The following is a 23,285-nucleotide window of genomic DNA, read 5'->3' as shown; positions in this document are numbered from 1 at the left end:
TTTTTCTTAGTCTTCTTCTCCTTCTTCCTGACAATCGCCATTCGTTTTCATGATTAATGTGTTTAATTTACAATTGCAGGATATATGGTATATATGGACCCTGCCTTATGTGATTATTAACTCGATCTGAAGCTTAGTTTACGTGTCTTCTCCTGGAATTGCTTTCTGGTGCAACAAACATTATTAACAATTCTGACTCATTTTTGTATTACTTCTCTGAGCACTAGATGTGCAACTACGTACTAACGTACACATGTATAATTTTTAATTTCATTAAACAAACGAGATATATATTATCTAGGATTTGCACTAGCTGGTATACTGCTCATAAATAATGTCTTCAAGATTAGCTGAAGGTTCGAGTGATGAGAAACAAATCAAACAAAACACGTACCGAGTATTTGATCACAATTATACGTTTGAAGAGTTACTGGCCGGGGTTCAATTTTCCTGTATAATATTTTGATGATACATACATAGTACGTAATTATTCTATCGCATAATGTGTTTGTTTAATACGCTAGTTACCGGCAATTGTTGAAGACTTGAAGTTGCAACAATGCATGACCCCTAATCTTAACAATTGTATAGGATACTTAGTGGAATTGTTTTTATACATGATCAGGTTTTGGTCGGAGAAAATGATGTATGCACTAACGAACAAATGAATAATTAATTTTTTTTATGATGAAAGAGGAATAATTAGTGTCAAACACTCATTTTATCTGGCATCATCTTTTCGAGTACTATGAAAACTAATGTGCATTTGATATAAGGAAAAGTATAAACTAACTATATAGAATCAATGATTGATTTTTTCAGGGATAATAACTTGATTCACTTCATATACATGAACAAACTTCATATCAAGAAAAAAGCAGGGGACATGTTGGATTAGCTTGTGATTCTTTTAGTTATTTATTCTTGCACCGGTGAGATAAAACTCATAAAAGCTTATCTAGAAGACTAAAATACGAAGCATCAACTTCTCTCCTCATGGTCGGTAATTATTTACGTATTAATAAATCCGTAATCATGATATAAGTTTCAAACACACAGTAGTCTATTATTATATTATATACGCTAATGATATAATGGAGTTGCGGTTGGTAAGGTATGCATGCATACTAGCTTACGGATGCATAACAAGTATATCTTATTGTGATTCCTTATGCTACTAGTTAAGCCTATATATACTATCATTTTTAATTAAGCAGCAATCGATCTTTAATAGGGTGTCTTTGCGGTGCGACTACGCCCGAAATCAATCAAACAATGTTTTTAAAAATGACTTCGTTGTGACAAGTTTGATGGTAACAGCAGCGATTCACTTGTAACAGTAGCGATTTATTTGTAACAGCATAGATTTGCTTGACTGTAACAACAACTATTTTATATGCTTAACAAGAGTAATGAAGCTTACAAAAGGGGCGTGGTGAGGGAGCTGGATGCTTATAAGTTCAGTAGAGATGAGATTGCATGATTTGGGTGAGAATTAAGGCAAGGTGGGTGATGGTTTGGGTATGAGAGATAAGGCATGCTCTCTTGCTTGAAGTTACTAGGTTTTCTCTTATGGGTTGGGATGAGATTGGATCCCCTCTTAAACAACAACTCCCTCTCTCTCTCTTTATAGTAGAGCCGAGGAGGGAAGGGGAACCTCAAGAACTGCTGGTTCTTGTGATTCTTCTTCATCGTGTCAAAGAGTGTATAGGGGCAGTGATGATAGAGGAAATAGGACGGCGTTTGCTCAAGCTTGGTTTTTAGAACCCTTAAATCACGCTCTAAGGGATTGCAAGGGTAAGAAATCGAAGAGATCTTTGGAGGATTCATGCATGATTTTCTCTCCCTGACTTTCTAGTGCTGTCGAAACTAGCCAAGCACCAATCTCAGCAACAAAAGTGGTAGAACTTGTTTGCCAAATGAGGATGAAGCAACTAAAATGAGAAATTGATATGGGTTATATGATAGGTTTTTGGCCAGAAAATGGGCATTGGCTTTATTGGGTTGAAAATCTCTTTCTCTACTAACCCAATGTCAAAATTAAAGTCATGTAATGTATGAATTTGGTTCCCAAGCCCAAAATTTGTTTACGTACTCTATTTCAACTATGAACCTCGCAAGATCCGTTACCTTACAAACCATGACCCTCGTGTAGGTCCCAAATCGTAGCTTGGGTCTACGAGAATTGCATGACGTGCTTACTCTAAGCTTGACATGATATTAAGCTTGACATGAGTCCATGACTTTAAGACCTTTGACATAAATATTTGCATAACAAGCCTTAGTTTTGAGCTCGTGGAAAAAGTGGCATCAACACAATCAATACTCAACAAACGAACCCAATATATGTTTGGCATAAAATAGCATCAACTTTCTCATAATTTAAATAATATTGATGAAATTTTCATTTCCTGCCAGAGGGAACATTTACCGAAAAAAAAAATTCATATAGTATCATTTTTTTAGTGTTTTGTACCTATATTTTCATTATCTCTGATATTGTATTCATTAAAACCAAAAACTGATTGGTTATCAAAGACGAATCAGGCAAGAAGAGCCTCGTTCATATATAACTAACAATTTGCACGAATGCAATATATGACAACTTGACAAGAAAGACAGCATGGATCCATGACACGTATGTCGGTGTATAATCACCACATAATCACATATACATATATACAAGTAGGTACACCAATGCAGGTTTTAGATTTGAAATCCGTGGATACATGGCTTTGCCACTCAATGTGGCCTCTTATAAGTTATAAGTTGTTTCTACTTGTAAACTTGTAATTCAATTATTTTGAGGCTCTGCGTAAATGCTATTAGCTCTCCATTAACATCCCAGACCCTTCGATCGCTTTGCCCCTTGTCATGGTGTTATAACATGTTCATTCTTGTTGTATAACGACTCATCATTCTTAAATTTAATTTAGAATATAATAACTAGATAGTAGAGATGATCGTAAGCCATGCATGAGTATCGATTATCAACTAATCTTAGTGTATTAGAATAAATAATGTGTCTAATACATGTAGGGCTGAATCCGGTTCGAAACTATTATCTATCCAGAAACTGCACAGTGGAAAAATTGGTGGTTATTAATGTGAAGAAGTATGTGATTTATTTATGAAAGTATTTTATATTTTAATCGTAATACCCATATTTATCTGTTTGTTTGTGTGAGATATGAAAATTATATTTTCAGAAATTTATATTTTAGTAATATTTTGATGCTGATTTTATAATAGTAAAGATTTATGAGTGCCCAATCAAACGGAGAGTGATCAGAATTCATAAATGAATAGATTATAGGAAAACACGTACTAAACCTTATTCATAGAAACTAGCAAGGGTGTAAACTGATAGGCCAGCTGCCAGCACTAATCAAAGCAATTAACTATTAGCCCAAAGGAGTAGAAGAGATGAAGGAAAATTGTACATGCTCGTCGTCGGCCCAACATGACTGAGATGGCGTTTGTGTTTCTTTCAGCCTCTGACCATCATAGAGTTTATTTTTTGAAAAGAAGAAAAAATTTACACCTGTAGGACAACCAACATGTACAATGTCAAACAACTAGGCACTCGAAGTCTCACGAGTCACCCAATCATTATTCATTCCAATATAAATGGGAATACCCAAGGTTAGCAATATCATAAAACTAACTTCTCAAAATACATCTCTAAAAGGTAATATAATCAAAACTTTCTAGTAGTTAGGTTTATGATGTCAACCATCATTTGTTAGTTCTTTACCTTGATTTAGATAATGGAATGCGCCAATTGTATTTGCAAAGGTTATTGGTCAGTTACTGTTATCTGATGTGTAATGGGATTGATACCATTTTTTCTCACAAAATGCGATACTGACGTCTGATGAATAGTACCACACATAAACACTGACATAAACATTGGTACGATTATCTAGTTCCCATGCTGGATCGTTCTCAAACCACATGCCAGGACCTTTCAATAAGAAAACACAAATTCATGATCGGGTACTATGTCTTTTCGTATGTGACTTTTAGCTAAACGCCTAAACATATAGCCGTATAGGGGTCACTGAAGTCTACATAGTACATACAGTACGTACGTTGTCGAGTCCTGATACATCAGCTTCTTCTCAACTCTCTCATCATACCTCTGAGTCTCTAAGTAGCAAATGCAGTCTTATGAGCAGAGCCTGCAGAGGTTTCTGTTGTTCTCGATTTTCTCGTTCCATTATTCTCATTCTTGAAAATTGAAAGTTAGCAAACCCTTAAATCTCTTTAACCACGGTTTAACGTTCAAAAATATGTTTCTCCTTGTGAAAATGAGCTATGGAGAATTCTCTCAAGAACGTATTAATGTGCTTTTGTTTTGCCATGGTGTTACAAATAATTGAGCTTCCATGAAAGCAGAGAGATGAATCAGATGATGCATCAAGCATTAAAATCTGGGGCTCCAGTTTCTACTTCTTCTTGTGAAGCCTTTTGCCCTGCACCGGCTATACCTTTCCCAATTGGGTCAGTTCCACCCACATACCATCACATGGGCAGGCACGTAGACCCCTTACGACACAACTGGCATATACTCAATACGGTATCTTTGCGACATTTCATAAACACATTATAAGCAATTCTGGAATTTTAAATCCATCGGTAATGCTGTAGCCTACTGCCGTCAAATCACTTCGCCAACTTCACGGTTGGGTTCCATTCAGCAATAGTTTCAAACCCACGAAGATTCCCACATTTTGAAAACACATATGAACTTAGTACCTCTGTGGAGCGTGGGGTTTATACATGCATAGATGATTAATTGTAGGACATTCCAGACTGTTCGTTTCACATGCCTTGTTTCAGAGCTTGGCGTGGGCTCGATGAAAATGCTACTCTTATCGTTGTAGGGGACCCCGTGTTCGCCAATCAAAATCCCAATTCATATTCCAGCCATAAACCTCATGCAGAGGCCGGCATGCCTTTAGATTTCTTCTCTTCCGACCTATAACCAGCTCAGTTGTTGGAACGCAATAATCTCAGGCCACCAACTTCCAAGCTAACCTAAGATATTAGCCTATGGCGAATTAGCTCGAGCTTAATGACTGTTATTTAGTGGCGTTTGTTGCTATTTAACATAAACTATATTTATCTCGTCTAATATGTGACCGATATGAATGAATAGTCGGTAGTCGGCATTGTTTTTTTGTGAGTTTCGATGCAATGCCTATGATGAATTAGCTCGGGTTTAATGACTGTTATTTAGTGACATTTGTTGTTTAACATAAACTATATTTATCTCGTCTAATATGAGTAAATGGTCAATAGTCGGCATTGTTTTTGGAGAGTTTCGTTATCGGATATTAAATGGGTGATTGATCTCTGGTGAGAACATGGGGACATATTGTGGGATGAGATGTTGCTTGAACCTTGTGGTGTATTTATTTTGGGACCTTCACTATTGTTTTCAACAATTTGCCGTGATTTCAGCTCTTCAATCAGAAACATGAACACTTTGCTTATATATCCACCTACGGGGGCGCATAAATGCAAAACAGAAATACCGCATGGAGATCAAGTTGTCTACGTTTTCAGATGATTGGGATATTATGTATCTAGCACTTCTAATTTAGTGGCGGATTTAGAGTCTAATAGTTAGGTGAGCGAACTTTTTTTTTCAAGAATAATTAAAACTATTGCATTAAGAATTCATAAGAGAAATCAAAATTTCAAATTAAAAGAGCTACTTGACATCAACGGTAGAACATCAATTGACATCTTGAAGTGTTAATTTTCATTTTTAATAGTTGTAAGTTGGATGGTTTCAATTTTGACAAATTAAGCCAACAAAAAGTGTTGGGCGCTACCGCCTAACGTCCAAGAACTAGTACTAGACTCAGTTTTTTGGTATTTAGTTGTATAATATATAATAGTATAAATATGAATTAAATCACATTTACTTTGCATGTCAAAGAGCTTTGTTAATATATCAGTCGAAGCAAATGCAGGTGGTAATTAGTTAACCAATGAAATATCAATATAATATTGACAAGTCTATTTGATAGATGATAAAGATTAATGGATTAGCTGAGTGATAAAGATAAGTTTGAAGGTTGGAGCCTTGGAGGTTTCACATGACATTTTGTTTTTTTTTTGTTTTATAATGAAAAAGAAGAAGAAAGTGTTCACATGACTTTTCATACAAGAGTTTTGTTGTTTTTACGTGCTAGAGTAAATATAATTATTTATTTCAAAACGGTGCCGTTTAAAAAGATAAGTTTAGAAATAATTGGTCTTCATCTGCATATATTTGTCGCCAACCATGTTGTTTACCAGCCATACCCAAATAAAATTTGCCCAACAGATGACTTAATTCTCAGATATTCCCATATATTCTTTGCCCAGCGGCCACTCGGTTTGCCGTCACAAGGATCTGCCTCCGTTCTAATTTCATCACGGCTTTCTAATTAACGATTAAAATGAATTTGAATACGTTGCATTTTTGGAAACCATCATAATGTGTTTCAAATTATCGTTCCTCACAAAGTGCAATAATTGGTTTTTGTTTCGATAATTTCTCCAATCAGCATCAACAGTGTGTTGAACATTTATGTGTGTATATATACAAAATGCAATTATTGGTTGTTGGTTCAATACTAGTGGAAAAAACTTGCATCACATGATCAATATCAATTTGGACTCAGAGCGCTCTTATAGTCGTATACGTTCAACAATCTAATCACTTACACACAAAAATCAATTCACGTGAAACATAACCACTACTCATTCGATTGCATCAAACAATAATTAAGACATCATAACAAGAGTTAACAACTAATGGTCAACAATCCATTAGTTTGATGCAGTAAACGATTATTTGTTAGCTTTGCCTGAAGCTATTTGTTAGTTTTGCACTTGTAAACCGTAAGACATTAGTTACGATTTTTTTTTAAAGGAGTTACGAATTTAAATTGCTATGAAATTTATAATTTAGAAATTAAAAATTTAATTGATTGAATATATATATTTTTGGTTAAACGAAGTATTATGAGGAAATTTTTGCCGTATCAATCAACGAGTAATTATTCCGTGTATTCGACACACCACGTGACATTATCATGTGATACATAACCAATCATATTACATCATGATATAATTAACATACACGCGGTGAAAATGATAAAAATTTATTTATATATAAGAATTAATAAAAAACAATCACAATAAAAAATAAAAACATAATATTAAAAATTACGTTATTTGAAATATGTGACGGTTGTATATAATAATTTTTTATCATCAATATCGACTCCACATTTTTACACCTACGCAGCCAGTCGTTTGCCTCCTCCCCACATCACACTCCCCTATAAAACCAAAACCCACCACCTCTCCCTCACCTCCCTCGTTTACTTCTATATCTAATTCCCAGAAGTATCTAACTCACTCACTCGATCTCTTCACTCACTCACTCACTTCAGATCTCCACCACCCCAAAACTATGCCTTCCACTCTCCTCCTCCTCCTCCGCCTCCCCTTCCTCCTCCTCACCTTCTCACACTCCACCGCCGCACGTAAAACGTCCCACAACGCCACCACCTCCTCTTCCCACCTCGTCCGCACATCATGCCAGCACGCCAGCTACCCCAGCCTCTGCCTCCACACCCTCTCCACCTCCCCTGCCCAGACCCCCCGCGACCTCGCCCAGGCCGCCGTCAGCGTCTCCCTCTCACGCACCCGTAAAGTCTCCGCTTTTCTCTCCCAGCTCTCCCGCTCCACCTCTTCCTCCTCCCCCAAGAGGCAGCGCGTGTCCATCAGCGACTGCGTGGAGCAAGTCTCGGACTCCGTCGACGAGCTCAGCCGCACTCTAGAGGAGCTCCACCACCTCCACGAGGAGACGTTCCGGTGGCAGATGAGCGACGCCCAGACGTGGGTCAGCGCCGCCCTTACTAATGAGGACACGTGTCTCGACGGGTTCCAGGATGTCGACGGGAAAGTAAAGGCTGACGTCAAGAGGAAGATCACCGATGCTGCTAGAGTTACCAGTAACGCGCTCTACATGATTAACCGGCTCGACGAGAGCCGTGGACGGCCTAGATCTAAGCCTTGATGCATGTCGACGTTGGTGGTTGATTTACTTTGATACCTATAGCCGTTGGTGTCTGTAATGTGCTTGTTCAAGTAACTGTAGTATTTACTATTTACTGTTAGTGTTTCTTCAAGTTGTATATTATCTAAGCAATACTATTATGAGACGGGATCTTATCATCAAGACATATAAATGATATATTTTTCTTCATTTGAAGATAGTCATTTTGTACTTATATCATCGCAGGGGTATATCAGAGTACAAAACCAATTTTCAGCTATAAGTGGAAATTATGCTTTACGGTGCGACGAAACTTTTGAGTTACTATTCTATAAGAAGGAAGACTTCGAATTTTGCTTTACGGTGCAAAATCAGAATACCATGTACAATGCAATAAAGTGGAAATTCTACTGTGTCATTTAGCGGCAAAATGCAGACGAACACTCGTCTTAACTTAATTTTAATCTTGAAATACTATAATGAGTATAATCTTCTCACCCTTGTTGATTTTCCTTACCTGCATTTTTGCTACTTTTATTTTGTTGTACTTATGTGAGCTTTCCGTCATTGAAAGGTAGTAAGGGCTAGTGAATGGGAGTGAGGAGTGTCATGCGTTTGCCTGGGAAGGTGTCATTTGGAAAAGTACGTACGTCCGTTGTTGGGATCTCTTGCCCTCTTGGAGTTCACGATAATACTCACTCCCAAGTTGTGCTAGTGGTGTTGTTCATGCAAGTCAGAATTTGCGACTAGAGTAGCTAAGTTAGAGGAGTGCATGTTTGGTCAGAGGTTGAGACGGTAAGTATGATTGGCTCGTAGATGACATCTCTGATACTAAATCCTATAGAAGGTTCATGAGAATTATGGAATTTTTTAAAGGAAAAAATACACATCACATGAGCATTTAACTTCTTCAAAAATACCACCAAAACTCATGATCATTTAACATCTTCACATGAGCATTTAACTTGTCATTGCTTTCTTCCTGTTCTAACATTTTTTGCAGTTATGGGAGTAAAGGTGGCAAAGACGTACCACCAAACTCATGGCTGATATACGATGTTGAGTTGGTGAAAGTTCACTGATTGATTAGTGTCATTAGTCCGGTAGCGAAACTTATTCTATACACGGGCCATGTATATAAACGGCTTATTTTTTCAACCACGCACCAGTATTGCAACTAAGGTTGTTTCAAATTATTTGTGTATTGCAACCATGCGTCAATATGTCTTTCCTTTTGTTTCGTTCACTCTTTCGTCTTCTTCTTCGTTTCTTTTCTGCAATCTGCAGTTAGCAACTTCTTCATCTGTTCAGAAAAAAAAAATTTTGTTTCTTCTCATCCGTTTTCATTATACTCTTTCTGAGATTCAGTCCAAATCAACATCATCTCATCCTTTATCCTATCTTTCAAATTTCTTCAATTCAAATTATTATCATCAGATGCATAACAAATCATCCTCATCTAATTATCAGATATTCAATTAGTAAGTCAATATCATTAGAGCACCCCATCTTCAAAATTTGATGATTCAGATCTGAATCTTCGATCGGAGAGGAAGAAGATTAGGCTAAAAAAGTCATCAAATTTCTGGATCAAAATCGTTCGGCTGCTAATCTAAACCGAAGTGTACCAAGCCAAAAAATCGGTCATACCGACAACTATGGTCGGTGGCTGTTTGAAAAATTTGATACCGACGCAGTCCAAAGTTCCATACTATCCTGTTAGCTGCCGCCACCCCTATCAATACCGTATATGATTGAATTGTTTTTTTTAAGGATAAATGGGCTACCAGAAATATGATTAATCTCAGTTTGAGGTTTGATGAGAACTTGCTGTGGCTGAGGAATGAATCTTTGAATCTGAATGACAACCTCACTCGCCACCCTTATGCTGAAATGGAGTTTGATCTCAAATGATCAAAATTTCACTCCACCTATTGAAATCAACAGCTAGGATTAGCCACGTACATACACGGCCCGTGTATAGAATAGGCTCTCGTCCGTTAGTCCCACCGTATACTACCCTCTGCCCAAAAAAGAGAGGGTAAAATGATCTTTTGGGCCAAAAAATTGGGGTGAAAATTCAAAACGACAATGACCAAACCCAATAAAAGATGGGTGTGGCTCCGAGCCGGTTCAAAATATCGACCAGGGTACTAGGGGTGGCACTTCCGAACAAGAAAAAACCGAGAACCGACTGCAAAAATCGAGCCGAAAATGAAAAAAAAATTGAACTGACAAAAAAACCGAACCAAAAAAATAAAATCAAGAAAACTAAAATGTCTGCAGTTCAGTTTCGGTTGTAGGCTCAAACTGAACCGTATAGGCCGAACCGAACTGAACTTTAAACCTTAACAACGTCATTTCTACTAGGTATAAACGAGGAAAATATAGCCCGCGTGTTGCTGCGGTGCAACAAATTTTTTTTTTGTTATTTCGCTTAAAAACTGTGATGAGTACGACCTGCTCCTCAGAAATTACTATGCTGAAAATAAATTGAGCATACGCATAAGAAAGTGAACCAACATTATCCGAATTGCCGAACAATAGCGGCTACATTGTGACATTAGTGCTTATCTCAAATTGGTTGTGAAAGCTGCATTGCGTATGCATCAATATATATACATGATTCAAGTACAAAATATTGCCAATTAAGTTTAATAGTTGGTAAAACTCCAAGCCTCGCTGGCGTCGCTGCTTTCTTCCCTCACACTATTAGCAACATGGTCTGCATATATATCAACAATAGAAGAGGTTGTTACCATAGGGACACATTTAAATACACACATAAATGAATTGACATGCTATAATGAGTATAATTTGTATAAATACAAACAATGATTAATTTTCTACATCCGTATAGGAATCCAATATCTAGCGCTATAGCCAGATGTCAAAATTACATATAGAATTGCACATCTAATTAAATCATTACCATTACCAAATGTACTATCTAACGTAACTGTTTCCACTTGCTAAATTTTGATTATACCCCTCGTTACATTTTCGTCTTCACGCTCCATTCTAATATCAGTCTTGTACTGCTAGTGCCTCTCTCTGACTTGATCGATTCAGACTTCAAGGGAGGTAGTTTTTCTGCATAAAATTCGAGACAATAGGTGAATACATAGGTTACATGTTTTCAAGATGAATTGGGAATTGACAGGAACTTGTCTCATAAACAGACATATGTTCAAAATAATATATGTTGCATATGAGAACAGCTAATGAATAATCATTTCAATATTTGGTCACACACTTGATGTAGATAGTGATAATAAAGACCCCATGCACTAAGTGGAAACAGTTGGTGAATTCAGTGTTGTTCCCCAAGTAAAAGAATCAAACGATACCTTCTCATCCTTGGGCATGCCTCCACAACTACAATTTTTTTGGAAGGACTGATCAATCTGCAGAAATAATTGCTACTTGCTCGCAACTAAAAATATAGTGGTAGTACAGAACAAACCAAGTAGAAAGAAAATTGAAAATCAAATCACATGTATCCAATTTTCTGTAAATTTAACTACTGTTTCTAATCACTAATGCAATACTACAGATTCAAAGGTAACATCTGACAAATAAAAATGTATCAAGGCAAAAGGTTCAACCTCTCAAGAAATTATACCTTGATAAAAAAGTCTTGTGAACAAAAGCTGACTGCGGCTTAAGACTGTCACGATCATTAACATTATTGAAAGTCTTGTCCCAGTGTAATTATATGATTTTGTATAATCATATAAATATATAATTATCAAAATTAGATACAGTCTAGTCCTAGTGTGACTACAGCTTAGCAACATGGGGAAGTTTTTGGCTTTCAGTTCAACACATGTAGAACCTGAGCTAGATAAATCATACATCATTGTTAACTTTCTGTTGCTAAATTATGAAGCTTAGTTCAGGTCAGTCCCAATGTCAGTAAATTGTCATTAATTGTACGCTTGTACCTATCTTACGTCTATACCCTCAAATGCACCAACTTTAGTATATAGGAAGTATAAATATACAACACAAAGAACCCTAATTCAGTCCATCTCTCTTCCGTCATTCCATACTTGAGAGCTCACCTCACCTCACCTCATCCAGTCAACCTCTCGTCGGCGTCCTCGCTGCCATCACTGATCACTCCCTCCAGAACACTCTCTTCATCTGGACTAGTTTGATATTACTGTGACTTAAAAAAAAATTTACTTCTACTATACTGCATAAAAAATCAATTTTGAACTAAAAAAAGTTTGTATTTGGTAGATATTATTTTTATAAGTGTTGTCGATAAATAAATTGTTTAGTAAATTTTTAAAGAACTGTTGTAGATATAGTCAACAACAAAAAAAGACATGATTTTGTAAAAATAACATTCGGGTTGCTTTTAATAGTTACTGTGAGTGACCTATAAATTCTATAAAAAAAAACTGATTTTTTATGAAATTACCAAACACTATGAATTTTAAAAGTCGACATATAAACTGTTTTTGTTATATGTGAAGATGTACCAAACTAGGCCTTAGTTTCAACCCCGAAGTGTGGTTTGGGTGCTCTCTCAGTCTCTCTCACTCAATCTCGGGTTTGTAACCCATCAATTTCCCTTCATTGATTTGTTTTAATGTGATTTCAATTTCGATGTGTTTGCATAGAATGGAATTAAGATGTCTTGATCTTGTTTTTTCATGAGCCAATTTGAAAGAAGCTTGTTTGAATTTCAAACTTTGAAAAGACCCAATTGGGTGATTCGGCAAGTCATTCTTGGAAGGCCGATAGGGAACAAACATGAAGGGTATATTTTTGGCCTTTTGTTTTGGATGAGATGTTCGGTTTGATTTGTTTCATAGATTGATTCTATATCAATCTTGCTCTTTTACATTATATATCAATTTTGTTTCATAGATTGTTCTTGTTATTTATCTGTCCATTCTTTTTATGAAAGCCACGGTTCTGATTATAATTTATGATATGAAATGTTGATATAATGATTGGTGTAAAACGTACCTGTTATAAGTCATATATATGAGCTACTGCTGATAACTTGATATCAACTTAACTACTTTAGTTTTGAACCTTTTTGTCTTTCCATTTGTTAGATATCATGTTATTTAGACTGGTTATGTCCACTGCAGTTGTTTTAAACTCCACTATTCTCACTATTTTGTTTAATCTGTTTGGAGTTATTAGTTGTTCTGAAAAACTTCCCTTGTACGATTTACTTTTTTTTTAAATCTCTCTCAAAGAGGATAATTATTGTGAGATATTTCATGTCATGGTATGTCTTGTTTTCCCTCATTTCATTGCTTTCAGTTTTGGCTTCTCTGATTTGATTCTCAGACTCTTTCCTTATTCCTTTAACTGTAATTGGGAGGCTTTCGTTTTTCTGGGAACTATATATTAAGGGAGGTGAAATTTGCACTCCATTTTAATTGTTATTATTATTATTATTATTATGATTTTTTACACTCTTATTTGTCTTCCACAATTACCCTCACTTAGGTTTCCCTCAGACTAACCAAAATGTGTTCTTTCTCTCACATGATTCCCATACTTTTTTTTCTCGAGACAAATAAAATTCCAGACTTGAATAGAATGAGGAAATAAGATGGGCTGAATCAAATTACAAAGAATCTTTTGACTCCAACTCTGTAAAAAGGTTTTCTCTGACAAACTGATTTGTATGAAATACCAATTTGATTTTATACTGAGAGGAGAAAATGGTCTCAGAGAATCCCTATCTGGAGATTGGAATTAGAAATTTTGAATCAGTCACAAATGCCAGAAATTCAGATACGATTAGTTAGAATTTGTGAGTGTGTTTGATGGAGAGAATAATGAAGTTCTTTAATACAAAGAGATGGTAAAAAAATAAATGGGAACAGGGGGATTCATGCTATGGTCCAAGCAAAGGTTGGCTTTAAATTAATCTCGCCTGCATTTTCGGTGAAGTATCAGAGTGAAAGCTCTCGCAGGTTAATGACTTCAAGTCTGGGATATATATACGGGCTAAGAATTCGAGGTTGGCGTCAGAGAGGGGCAGCTGGCTCTGGAAGTAATCAAATTTTCGGCATCTATGGTAGAACACATTGAAGAAGATTTGAGTCAGAGAAGACAGAGTGATGATTTTAGACCTTGGACCATTGCTTGCAGGATTCAAGAAGGATTTTTTGTCATTGGGTCGGTACTATACCTTAGGATTGAGCCTAGAGCAGGGAAACAAAGTTTCTGTTTGTGGAGGCTTTGGGGAGACTGCCACTGTGGGGTTCGGTGATAATAGAGGGGTTATTTGGTAAAAGCCGTATAAGGGGAGTGTGGTTTGCAAAACAAGGAGTAAAAATTAATGGTTTTAGAAATACCCTCTGCTTCCCCTTCAAAAATTAAACAAAGAAAGACCCTTTGCTATTGTATTGATACTATCTCACTATTAAGCTGTAGGTATTAGGTAATGCTATGTAGCTTGCTATACGTTTACTGATATAGAAAATGAAATATAAATAGGGTATCATCTGTAACCCATTATCAATTGTGCTAGGTATAATCGCTACTTCGCTAGCTTAATTTATATAACATTAGTGCCATGCATACCCCAGGTCGATAGTGTGCTACTTATTGTAGATTATAGTGGAGAGCCTCATATTTTTACATCTGTTAGACTAACTATATACCCCAGTTTGCTTTCTTGTATTATCGAGTTTGCTATTCTGGTAATGCTACTGTAATAAAATAATTATGTGATTAACACGTATATGTACATGACAAGTTGTTAGTTTGCTGAATTGGTTTTTGCTACTATGATTAGAGTGCTAATCGCTGAGTAATTAAAATGCTACTGTGATTTTTACATGAAAAAAATCAGAGCGTTCTAACATAGCATTCCGACACTACTTTGAAGAGGAAAACAACTTTTATAATGAAGAAATTGAAGAGAAAAGCAGCCCCTAATGGCCTATTAGTATTCCCGAATTCCTGATTGTGCTACCATTTTTAACTTCGAATGTAATTTAACTTGGAACTTAGAAGCTTATATTACCGAACCGAATTCCACCCCTACCGGGTACAAAACCACACCTGGCTCCACTCTTTCAGTCTCTTTTGGCAATAAACCCTTGCCGTTAAGCAGCTAGGGTTTTTCTGCAACTTCCAATTCCTCCAAACATGGAAGCCATTGAAATGGAAGAGCCGCTGCTAACCCCCTCCAGCCCCTCCGCCTTCGACGACGACATCTGCACCTCAATCCTCACGCGCGAGGACCACCAGCACCTCTGCGCCGTCATCGGCGGCATGGCCCAGGGCTTCAAGGACCAGAGCCTCCCTTCCTCTCCCGTCGCCTACTTCGGCGCCGCGTGCTCGTCTCTGGACCGAATCCTTTCGGAGCCGGAGCCCTCCGGTTACATGATCGACGCTCTCCTCACAATTCTCTCCCTTGCCGTCCGGAAAGTCTCGCCGGAGATTCTCGTGAAGAAGAGCGGTCTAGTCAACGGACTACTTGTTCGTGCGCTCCATTCGAGCTCTTTGACCGTCGCCGGAGCCGTCTCCGGGTTGAACTGTTCAGCGCATTTGCTCATCGTCGGCAGCCGAGTCAACCACAGCAACTGGTCTCACATTTCTCAGCTCTATGGCTTCTTACTGAGCTTCGCGACCGATTCCCGCCCTAAGGTGAAACTCTGATCACATTGATTAACTTTTCGATAGTTGAATTGAATCGCATTGTTTAGTTGAGCTGCTACGGAATTTTTATTGTATATGCTAGTTTAGTCATTTCGTCGCGAAATTGTTAGGTTTGTCAAGTACAGAGTTGCATAGGTGGAGTTGTAATCTTAAACATTGCAGGTGAAAAGGCAATCGCATTGATGTGCTGCAAAGCTTTCAAGGGACGTCTTTGCACTCCCCGGCAAGTCAAGGGATCACTGATTTGTTCAAAAGGTTTATTTTGCTTGCCGGTGGAACAAAGCCAGCTGCTAGTGAAGGGCCGAAGGGGAGCCTCGAGGTTTTATATCTGTTGGATGCTTTTAAGGATTGTCTTGCTCTTATGTCGACAAAGAATAAAAACGAGATCCTAGAGCTCTTTAAACCTCTCTTGGTGCTGCAAAACCCTGTTGTCACAAGGCGCATAACGGATGGCTTGTATAGGCTTTGTCTTGAAGCATGTCCAGAAGTTTCTCCTCAGATATTGCTGGATCTGTTATGCTCGGTATCTCTTTCTGTTTCGAACAATAAGACGTCCGTGGAGGACATGACATTTACTGCTCGGTTGCTTAATATTGGAATGACAAAGGTTTATTCACTGAACAGACAGATGTGCGTGATTAAACTCCCTACTGTATTCAGTGCACTACGAGGTAATATTTTCCCGTTTAACCAACTTTAGTTACATCTCTTGCATGTATTTTAGTTTCTTTCCATACATTAAGTACAGCTGCCTCTGTATCCTGTTTAAATCTGGATACTGAAAATTGTATTGTTATGTGTCTTATAGATATATTGGGATCTGAACATGAAGAGGCCATTCGTGCAGCAGTAAATGCATGTAAGAGTCTTATTCATGCTTGCATTGATGGAAGCTTGATCAAACAGGGGGTAGACCAGGTTGTGACGAATGGAAATGTGGATGAACGGAGGTCTGGGCCAACTGTAATAGAAAAAGTGTGTGCCAGTATTGAAAGCTTGCTTGGCTACCACTACACTTCTGTTTTGGACCTTGCATTTCAAGTTGTTTCAGCGATGTTTGACAAATTAGGTATGACTCTTCTTTATGCAATGATGTCCCATACCCCAAATTAGTAGGTTAGGTTACTTCCATCTGTCCAGCCATTTCATTTTCATTGTGCATAAGGGGTGTAACAGTTGGTACATACAGGGGTATACTCTTCTTATTTCATGAGGGGTACACTGAAGAGCTTGGCAGACATGGAAAAGTTGCCTGATGAAGATTTCCCTTTCAGAAAAGAGGTCATTTTCCTATCTCTTGAACCGTATTGTGTTCGATTTGGAGGCTGAAAGGGAAATCTTCATCAGAGCATTTTCCTATCTCTATTTAAATATTTAATGATGAGTACAAATTGCTATTTTTTATCTTAGCTTACGAACTTCCTGACTCAATTTTTCTACTAATATACAGCTGCATGAATGCCTCGGAACGGCTCTTATTGCGATGGGACCTGAAACTTTTTAAGGCTTTCTGCCTCTTAATTTGGAGGCTGAAGACCTTGGTGAGGTGAACGTGTGGCTCTTTCCAATACTGAAGCAGTATACAATTGGTGCGCGATTAAACTTTTATACGGAGTCAATTTTGGGTATGGTCGAAGTGATAAGGAATAAGTCTAGACAGGTATTAATCATCACTGGTGGAACTGGTTATTTAATTTATTTGGCAATAATCATTAACTTCTTATAATTGGCAGCTTGAGTCACAAGGACGTATTCTTTCGTCAAGGAGTACAGATGCACTTGTATACTCTCTGTGGTCACTGTTGCCTTCATTTTGCAACTTCCCTTCTGATGCTGCTGAAAGTTTCAACGATCTGAAGCAAGCATTGTGCAATGCTCTTCATGACGAACCTGAAATTTGTGGATTAATATGCTTGGGCTTGCAAACTCTTGTTCAACAAAATAAAAAAACTGCAGAAGAAGAGAATGATATGTCTGATATTGAGGTAGGTACTGCCAAACGTAGAGCTATGGCTAATTACACCGCTCAGGTTAGAGCAGATAACTTGTGTGTGCTCAAATCAAGTGCGCGCGAGATCCTGACTGTTCTATCTGGTGTATTCTTGAATTCTACAAAAGATGATGGAGGTTGTTTACAGGTACTTTTTTTTTACAGTGCTTATCTGTTTGATAGTGTTGCTTCTGCAAACTCCTGGACAAGTATACCTCTGCACTGTTATGGGAACTAATATATACATATGGGCCTGATGGTTCCTACTTACCTCTAGTTTCTAGGCATACCCTACCGGACTAACAAGTACAGTCTCTTCTACTCTTGCATATCCTTGTTAAGACAGGAATATATAATAACTAGATGTCGCCTCATCATTACACATGGTCATGTAGATGAGTACAAATTTGCAGTGCATTTTCACCACGACATATCCTTAGACTTTAGGTATGTATAGCCTTTGAGAAGTCATATTAGGTTTAAGTTACACAATGCATTAGATGAAGTTAGATCAGACAATAGTCAGTGTTATTCATTAGAGAGGATTTATAAGGGGAGGCGACTATAAAGGTTATAACGTCTTATATCATATCATAATGATCTTTATCTTAAATGTCTCCATGCTAAATGAATTTCAATGTAAGTTCTGTATAATCTTGTTTTGTCAAATGGGAAATAATTATGCCATTAACATTTTCATCCACAATTCGTGAGTTTGCATCAATATCAGATAAAGCAGTTGTATCAAAGTTGTTTCTAAGCAGTATGCAGAAGCTTTTGAGGGTCACTAAAGGGGCTGCAGGTTCTAGTGGTTCTAATTCCATGCAGAGGTATGTCATTTTCTGTTTGCTTATGATGTCAGAATCTGTGCTTAGTAATTGTTTCTCTGTTTGATATCATACATTTGATTGATTCATTCATTCATCTTAAACTTCAGGGCACTACTATTTGACTTGGCGGTTTCATTCTTACTTGGTTTAAATGCTGATGAGGTTGATCTGTTGTTTAATGCTATAAAGCCTGCATTACAGGTCTAGATCTCTTTCTATTTGCAGCTGCCCTAGTTCTTGGATATTAAGCTTTTCCTGCAAGTTATGAGAATCAAAGGTTGAACTAACTAATTGTTTTTCAATTTTCAGGATGACGAAGGTTTGATACAGAAGAAGGCATACAAAGTTCTTTCAATCATTCTTGGGGTATGGAAATGATAATTGTGGATTTATATATATTTTATATGTTAAATGATCATCTTCATTGTCCCATGGAATATGTATGAACATGGTGTAATCGTTCTCCTTGAAGATGTGTACTACGGAGCTTTAGGTTAATTGAGAGATAGTCCCAGACATCTCCCATGTAAGAAAAAAGAATGAGAATTATTAAGATGGAATGATGTAGTGTGTGCCAATTCTTCCCATCTTCCAGTAGCTTTATATATATATATATGTATGTATTACGTTTGATGAAAGCAATTCATTTCTGGATGGACTGATTGATCTATGGCTCTTTTTGCTGCATGTATGATCAGGACTTTGATGGGTTTATCTCGTCGAAGCTCGAGGATTTGCTCAGACTGATGGTGGATTTGCTGCCTTCATGCCATTTTTCAGCTAGACGGCATAGGCTTGACTGCTTGTATGTTCTAATAGTTCATGTTTCAAAGGTAAATTTAAACAAAAACTCATCTAGTTTCGAATCTGTGTCGTTATTTTCGAGTCAGGTTTCAGTTCAAGATTTCAAGTTCATATGTATGTGATTCAGTATATGAATACTTGTTTCTTTTGTAGAGTGAGCAGAGGTGGCATGACATCATAAGTTCTTTCCTAACAGAAATAATTCTTGGGCTCAAAGAGGTATGGCGGTATTTCAGCTGCAATGTTAGTGAATATGTCATTTATCTTTCTCAATTTGTACTCCGCTTCATTGTTCTGGGCTGCACACTACTTGGATTAGTTCCTCATGAAATTCGAAATCGTGCCAACTAGTATTATCTACCAATTCAGAGTTGTTCCGTTCACCATATTAGGTTGAGGTACAGTAACATTTTTAGGCATGCCAAACAGATTGCAGACTACCTTTATTGTAGAAGTCTATCACAAGCAAACCAACTCTATAGTTGCTTAGAGGAATAAACTTTGAATGCTGTTGCTTTTTGAAATTTTCTTCTGCACCACATCTACAGGTAGTCGGTTACTGTCAGGTGTACTAATGAAAAGCTTTCATTTTTAGCCAGCTTTCCACACATAAAACAAGAAATTTTCTGTACTTTGGTTTATTTTGATAGAGAATATCGCTATGCAGGCTAACAAGAAAACAAGAAACAAAGCATATGATATCCTTGTCCAGATTGGCCATGCCTGTGGGGATGAGGCGAAAGGCGGGAAGAAAGAGAACCTGTATCAATTCTTTAACATGGTACTTGACACTGTTTCAAGCTACTGATTATTAGTCTAATGAATCTGCTGTTATGATTGGCTGCAATCATCTTGAACTGAGCTTATCTTATGGTCACAGGTAGCTGGGGGTCTGGCTGGTGAAACCCCTGTTATAATTAGTGCCGCAATGAGAGGCTTAGCTAGATTGGCTTATGAGTTCTCCGATCTTGTGTCCTCTGCTACCAGTTTGCTTCCATCAACATTCCTGCTCCTCCAGAGAAAGAACCGAGAAATAATCAAAGTACGTTACCTATCTTGTTATATCAGTGATTAATGGTTATTTTCAATTTGTTTTAGCAAATTTCTTAATGTACCATTATGTTAATTGTTCTTCTATTTAATCTTACATGATATACAGTAATTTTGCTTTTGGTTCTTATATAAAGATTTTCTTCATTGCAGGCAAATCTAGGCTTACTGAAGGTATTAGTAGCCAAATCTCAGGCTGAGGGATTGCAATTGCACTTGAAAAGCATGTTTGAGGCCTTGTTGAAGTGGCAAGATGATACTAAAACTCATTGCAAAGCCAAGGTTTGTGCTTTGATTAACGCGTTTGAGATTTTATTGCTATCGTGACTTCAGTTTGTATCAAGTAGCTGTGCTTTTGATAGTTTGTATCTTATCACTTTCTGGTGAAACCTGAATTGTTTTCAGATTAAGCTTCTACTAGAGATGCTTGTCAAGAAATGTGGGATGGATGCCGTTAAGGCTGTCATGCCTCAGGAACACATGAAACTACTTACCAACATTCGGAAGGTCTGTTGCAAAAAGATTCTGTGGTAGAATTAGAATAGCCAGGGTTTTCTCTACTCATTGCTGATCTTTATACCTCTTGTTGATCACAGATTAAGGAACGAAAAGACAAGAAACAACAGACTTCTAGATCTGAGGAAGCTAAATCTCAGGCATCCAAAGCAACTACAGCGAGGTATAAGAATTAATTAGCATATGAACAACATAGCATCTCTTGTTATGCATGTTTACGTGAATTTTTCTGCAAATGAACTCTTCTCTTCCCTATTGTCTATAACTTCTTTGCTTTCATTCAGGTTGAGCAGATGGAACCATTCAAAAGTATTTTCTGATTTTGGTGATGAAGAAACTGATGATAGTAATTCAGATTATATGGATTCCCAAACAGTCACTGGCCGACGTAGCAAGGGGTCACACCTCAAATCAAAAGCATCTTCATCACGGTTAGTTGTTTTTATTGTTCATGACTGATTACTATCTACCCCATAAGCCAATTTATCTTTAGAAGTGAAAATTTGATTGTGGTTCAATTGGGTCTCTGTTATATTAGGCAGAGTTCAATTGCACTAACACATTGTTTTCAATATTATCAGGGCCAAGAGTAGAACAAATAAGAACTTGCCTGACCATTTATTTGATCAACTAGAAGACGAGCCTATGGACTTGCTCGATCGGCGAAGAACAAGGTCTGCTCTTCGATCATCAGAAAATTTAAAGCGTAAAATGGAGGCCGATGAAGGGCCAGAGATAGACCCTGACGGTTGCCTTATAATTCATGAGGACTCAAACTCATACAGCGAGAAGTCATCTCATCCTGATTCAAGTGCAAGGAGCGAAGCAGGAAGTCACTTATCAGTGGATACAAAGAAAATACAAAAGCGAAGAAAGACATCAGAATCTGGATGGGCTGCAACTGGCAACGAGTATGCCAGCAAGAAGGCTGGTGGGGATTTGAAAAAGAAGGACAAGCTCGAACCTTATGCATATTGGCCACTTGATCGCAAGATGATGAGCCGCAGACCAGAGCACAGAGCTGCTGCCAGAAAAGGAATATCAAGTGTGGTTAGGATGGCAAAGAAGCTTGAAGGGAAGAGTGCCTCAAGTATACTCACAAAAGGCTTGAAATTTAAAAAGGTTCAGAAGAAAGGCAGCAAGAGAAAGCAAATAATATGATCGTTGTTACAAAACTTGAAAGAATAGTTTTTCTTTTCTTACTCAGATGAGACCACAGTTAAATTATTCATTCTTCCAACTTTGGAAAGTACAAAGGTCGTGTTAAAAAAAAGGCATAAATGTCGATTTGCACTCCAAACTTGGCTGAAGTTGTCAATTTGTACCCCAAATTTGCATTTGAGTCAATTTACCTCCTAAATTTAGTAAAAATTGTCAATTTGCACCATATCCGTTAAATTTAATGTTTTTAATTTAATTTTAAGTCACATGTCATGCATTTAAGGGGTAGTATTGTTATTATATATTTATTCATATTGAATAATGAAATAAATTAATAAAATTACTTAAGAGGAACACTTGCTACAACGTTTGTTTTTTTGAAACATGTTATTGATTTATATATTTATTATTTTATGTGATATAGTATGTTAAAAGATATTAGAAAAAATATAAATAAATAAATACATTGAAAATTAAAAATAAATGTGTGTTCCGAGAGAATTACTATTTTACCATTGTGTGTGTCTTAGCCTTATTAGGTTTACTGTTAGAGATAGATTCACATCTCTGTAATTAAGACTCCGAATCATACGGGATTGTGGTTATGTAATGCATATATATTGGCATCATTATCAATCAATAAACAGTTACGTTCTGTTCTATTACGTCGTTATTATTCTCGTTTTGTTCATCCTCCAACAATGTGTACATATAAAAATATATTTATACACAACACACTATATTTGAATGGGTGGGTATATTGAATATATAATTCAAAGTAGGGTTAAGTAGGTAGAAAAAAAGATGTAAATAAATAATTTGATTAACAAAATAATCCTCATTTTAAAGAATATTTTTATTTTTTTAAAGAAAAATATAAATAGAAAATGACAACATTACCCCTCATGTGCATGACATGTGACACAAAATTTGATAGAAACAATTAAATTTAACGGATGGGGTGCAAATCGGAAATTTTTACTAAATTTAGAAAGTAAATTAACTCAAATACAAGTTCGGGGTGTAAATCGGTAATTTTTACCAAGTTTAGGAGGTAAATTGACTCAAATGCAAATTCGGGGTGCAAATTAACAATTTCAGCCAAATTTAGAGTGCAAATCGGCATTTATGCCTAAAAGAAAAAGGTCGTGTTCACAAGCCTTAGTTCCTGGCTCACTTTGATATTTCCTTGTACAATTATCACAATGTTTTTTTT

General features: G+C 36.9%; 2 protein-coding genes across 2 annotated transcripts; both read left to right on the top strand.

The window, feature by feature from the left end:
- Positions 1 to 7,365: 7,365 nt before the first annotated feature.
- On the top strand, positions 7,366 to 8,207 carry LOC126794344 (pectinesterase inhibitor 3). The gene has a single exon (XM_050521036.1). It carries the CDS (start codon positions 7,481 to 7,483, stop codon positions 8,087 to 8,089), a length of 609 nt encoding a protein of 202 aa, XP_050376993.1. The 5' UTR covers positions 7,366 to 7,480; the 3' UTR covers positions 8,090 to 8,207.
- Positions 8,208 to 15,110: 6,903 nt separating this feature from the next.
- On the top strand, positions 15,111 to 22,139 carry LOC126804940 (uncharacterized). Its single transcript, XM_050532020.1, is given in 19 exon segments — positions 15,111 to 15,706; positions 15,881 to 15,897; positions 15,899 to 16,389; positions 16,527 to 16,787; positions 16,908 to 16,999; positions 17,169 to 17,378; positions 17,452 to 17,856; positions 18,408 to 18,538; positions 18,646 to 18,739; positions 18,848 to 18,904; positions 19,237 to 19,371; positions 19,496 to 19,561; positions 20,010 to 20,123; positions 20,223 to 20,384; positions 20,546 to 20,674; positions 20,798 to 20,899; positions 20,989 to 21,071; positions 21,193 to 21,339; positions 21,490 to 22,139. Coding segments are annotated over 19 exon segments (3,777 nt in total). The 5' UTR covers positions 15,111 to 15,205; the 3' UTR covers positions 22,070 to 22,139.
- The last annotated feature ends 1,146 nt before the right edge of the window (positions 22,140 to 23,285 follow it).

This window comes from Argentina anserina, chromosome 1, assembly GCF_933775445.1.
Source record: "Argentina anserina chromosome 1, drPotAnse1.1, whole genome shotgun sequence".
NCBI classification, from domain to species: Eukaryota; Viridiplantae; Streptophyta; class Magnoliopsida; order Rosales; family Rosaceae; genus Argentina; species Argentina anserina.
Note: the sequence above shows the minus strand (reverse complement) of the source record. Positions and strands in the feature narration are given on the sequence as shown.

Coding starts and splice junctions, on each gene's coding strand:
- LOC126794344 (XM_050521036.1), top strand. CDS start 7,481: ATGCCTTCCACTCTCCTCCTCCTCCTCCGCCTCCCCTTCCTCCTCCTC.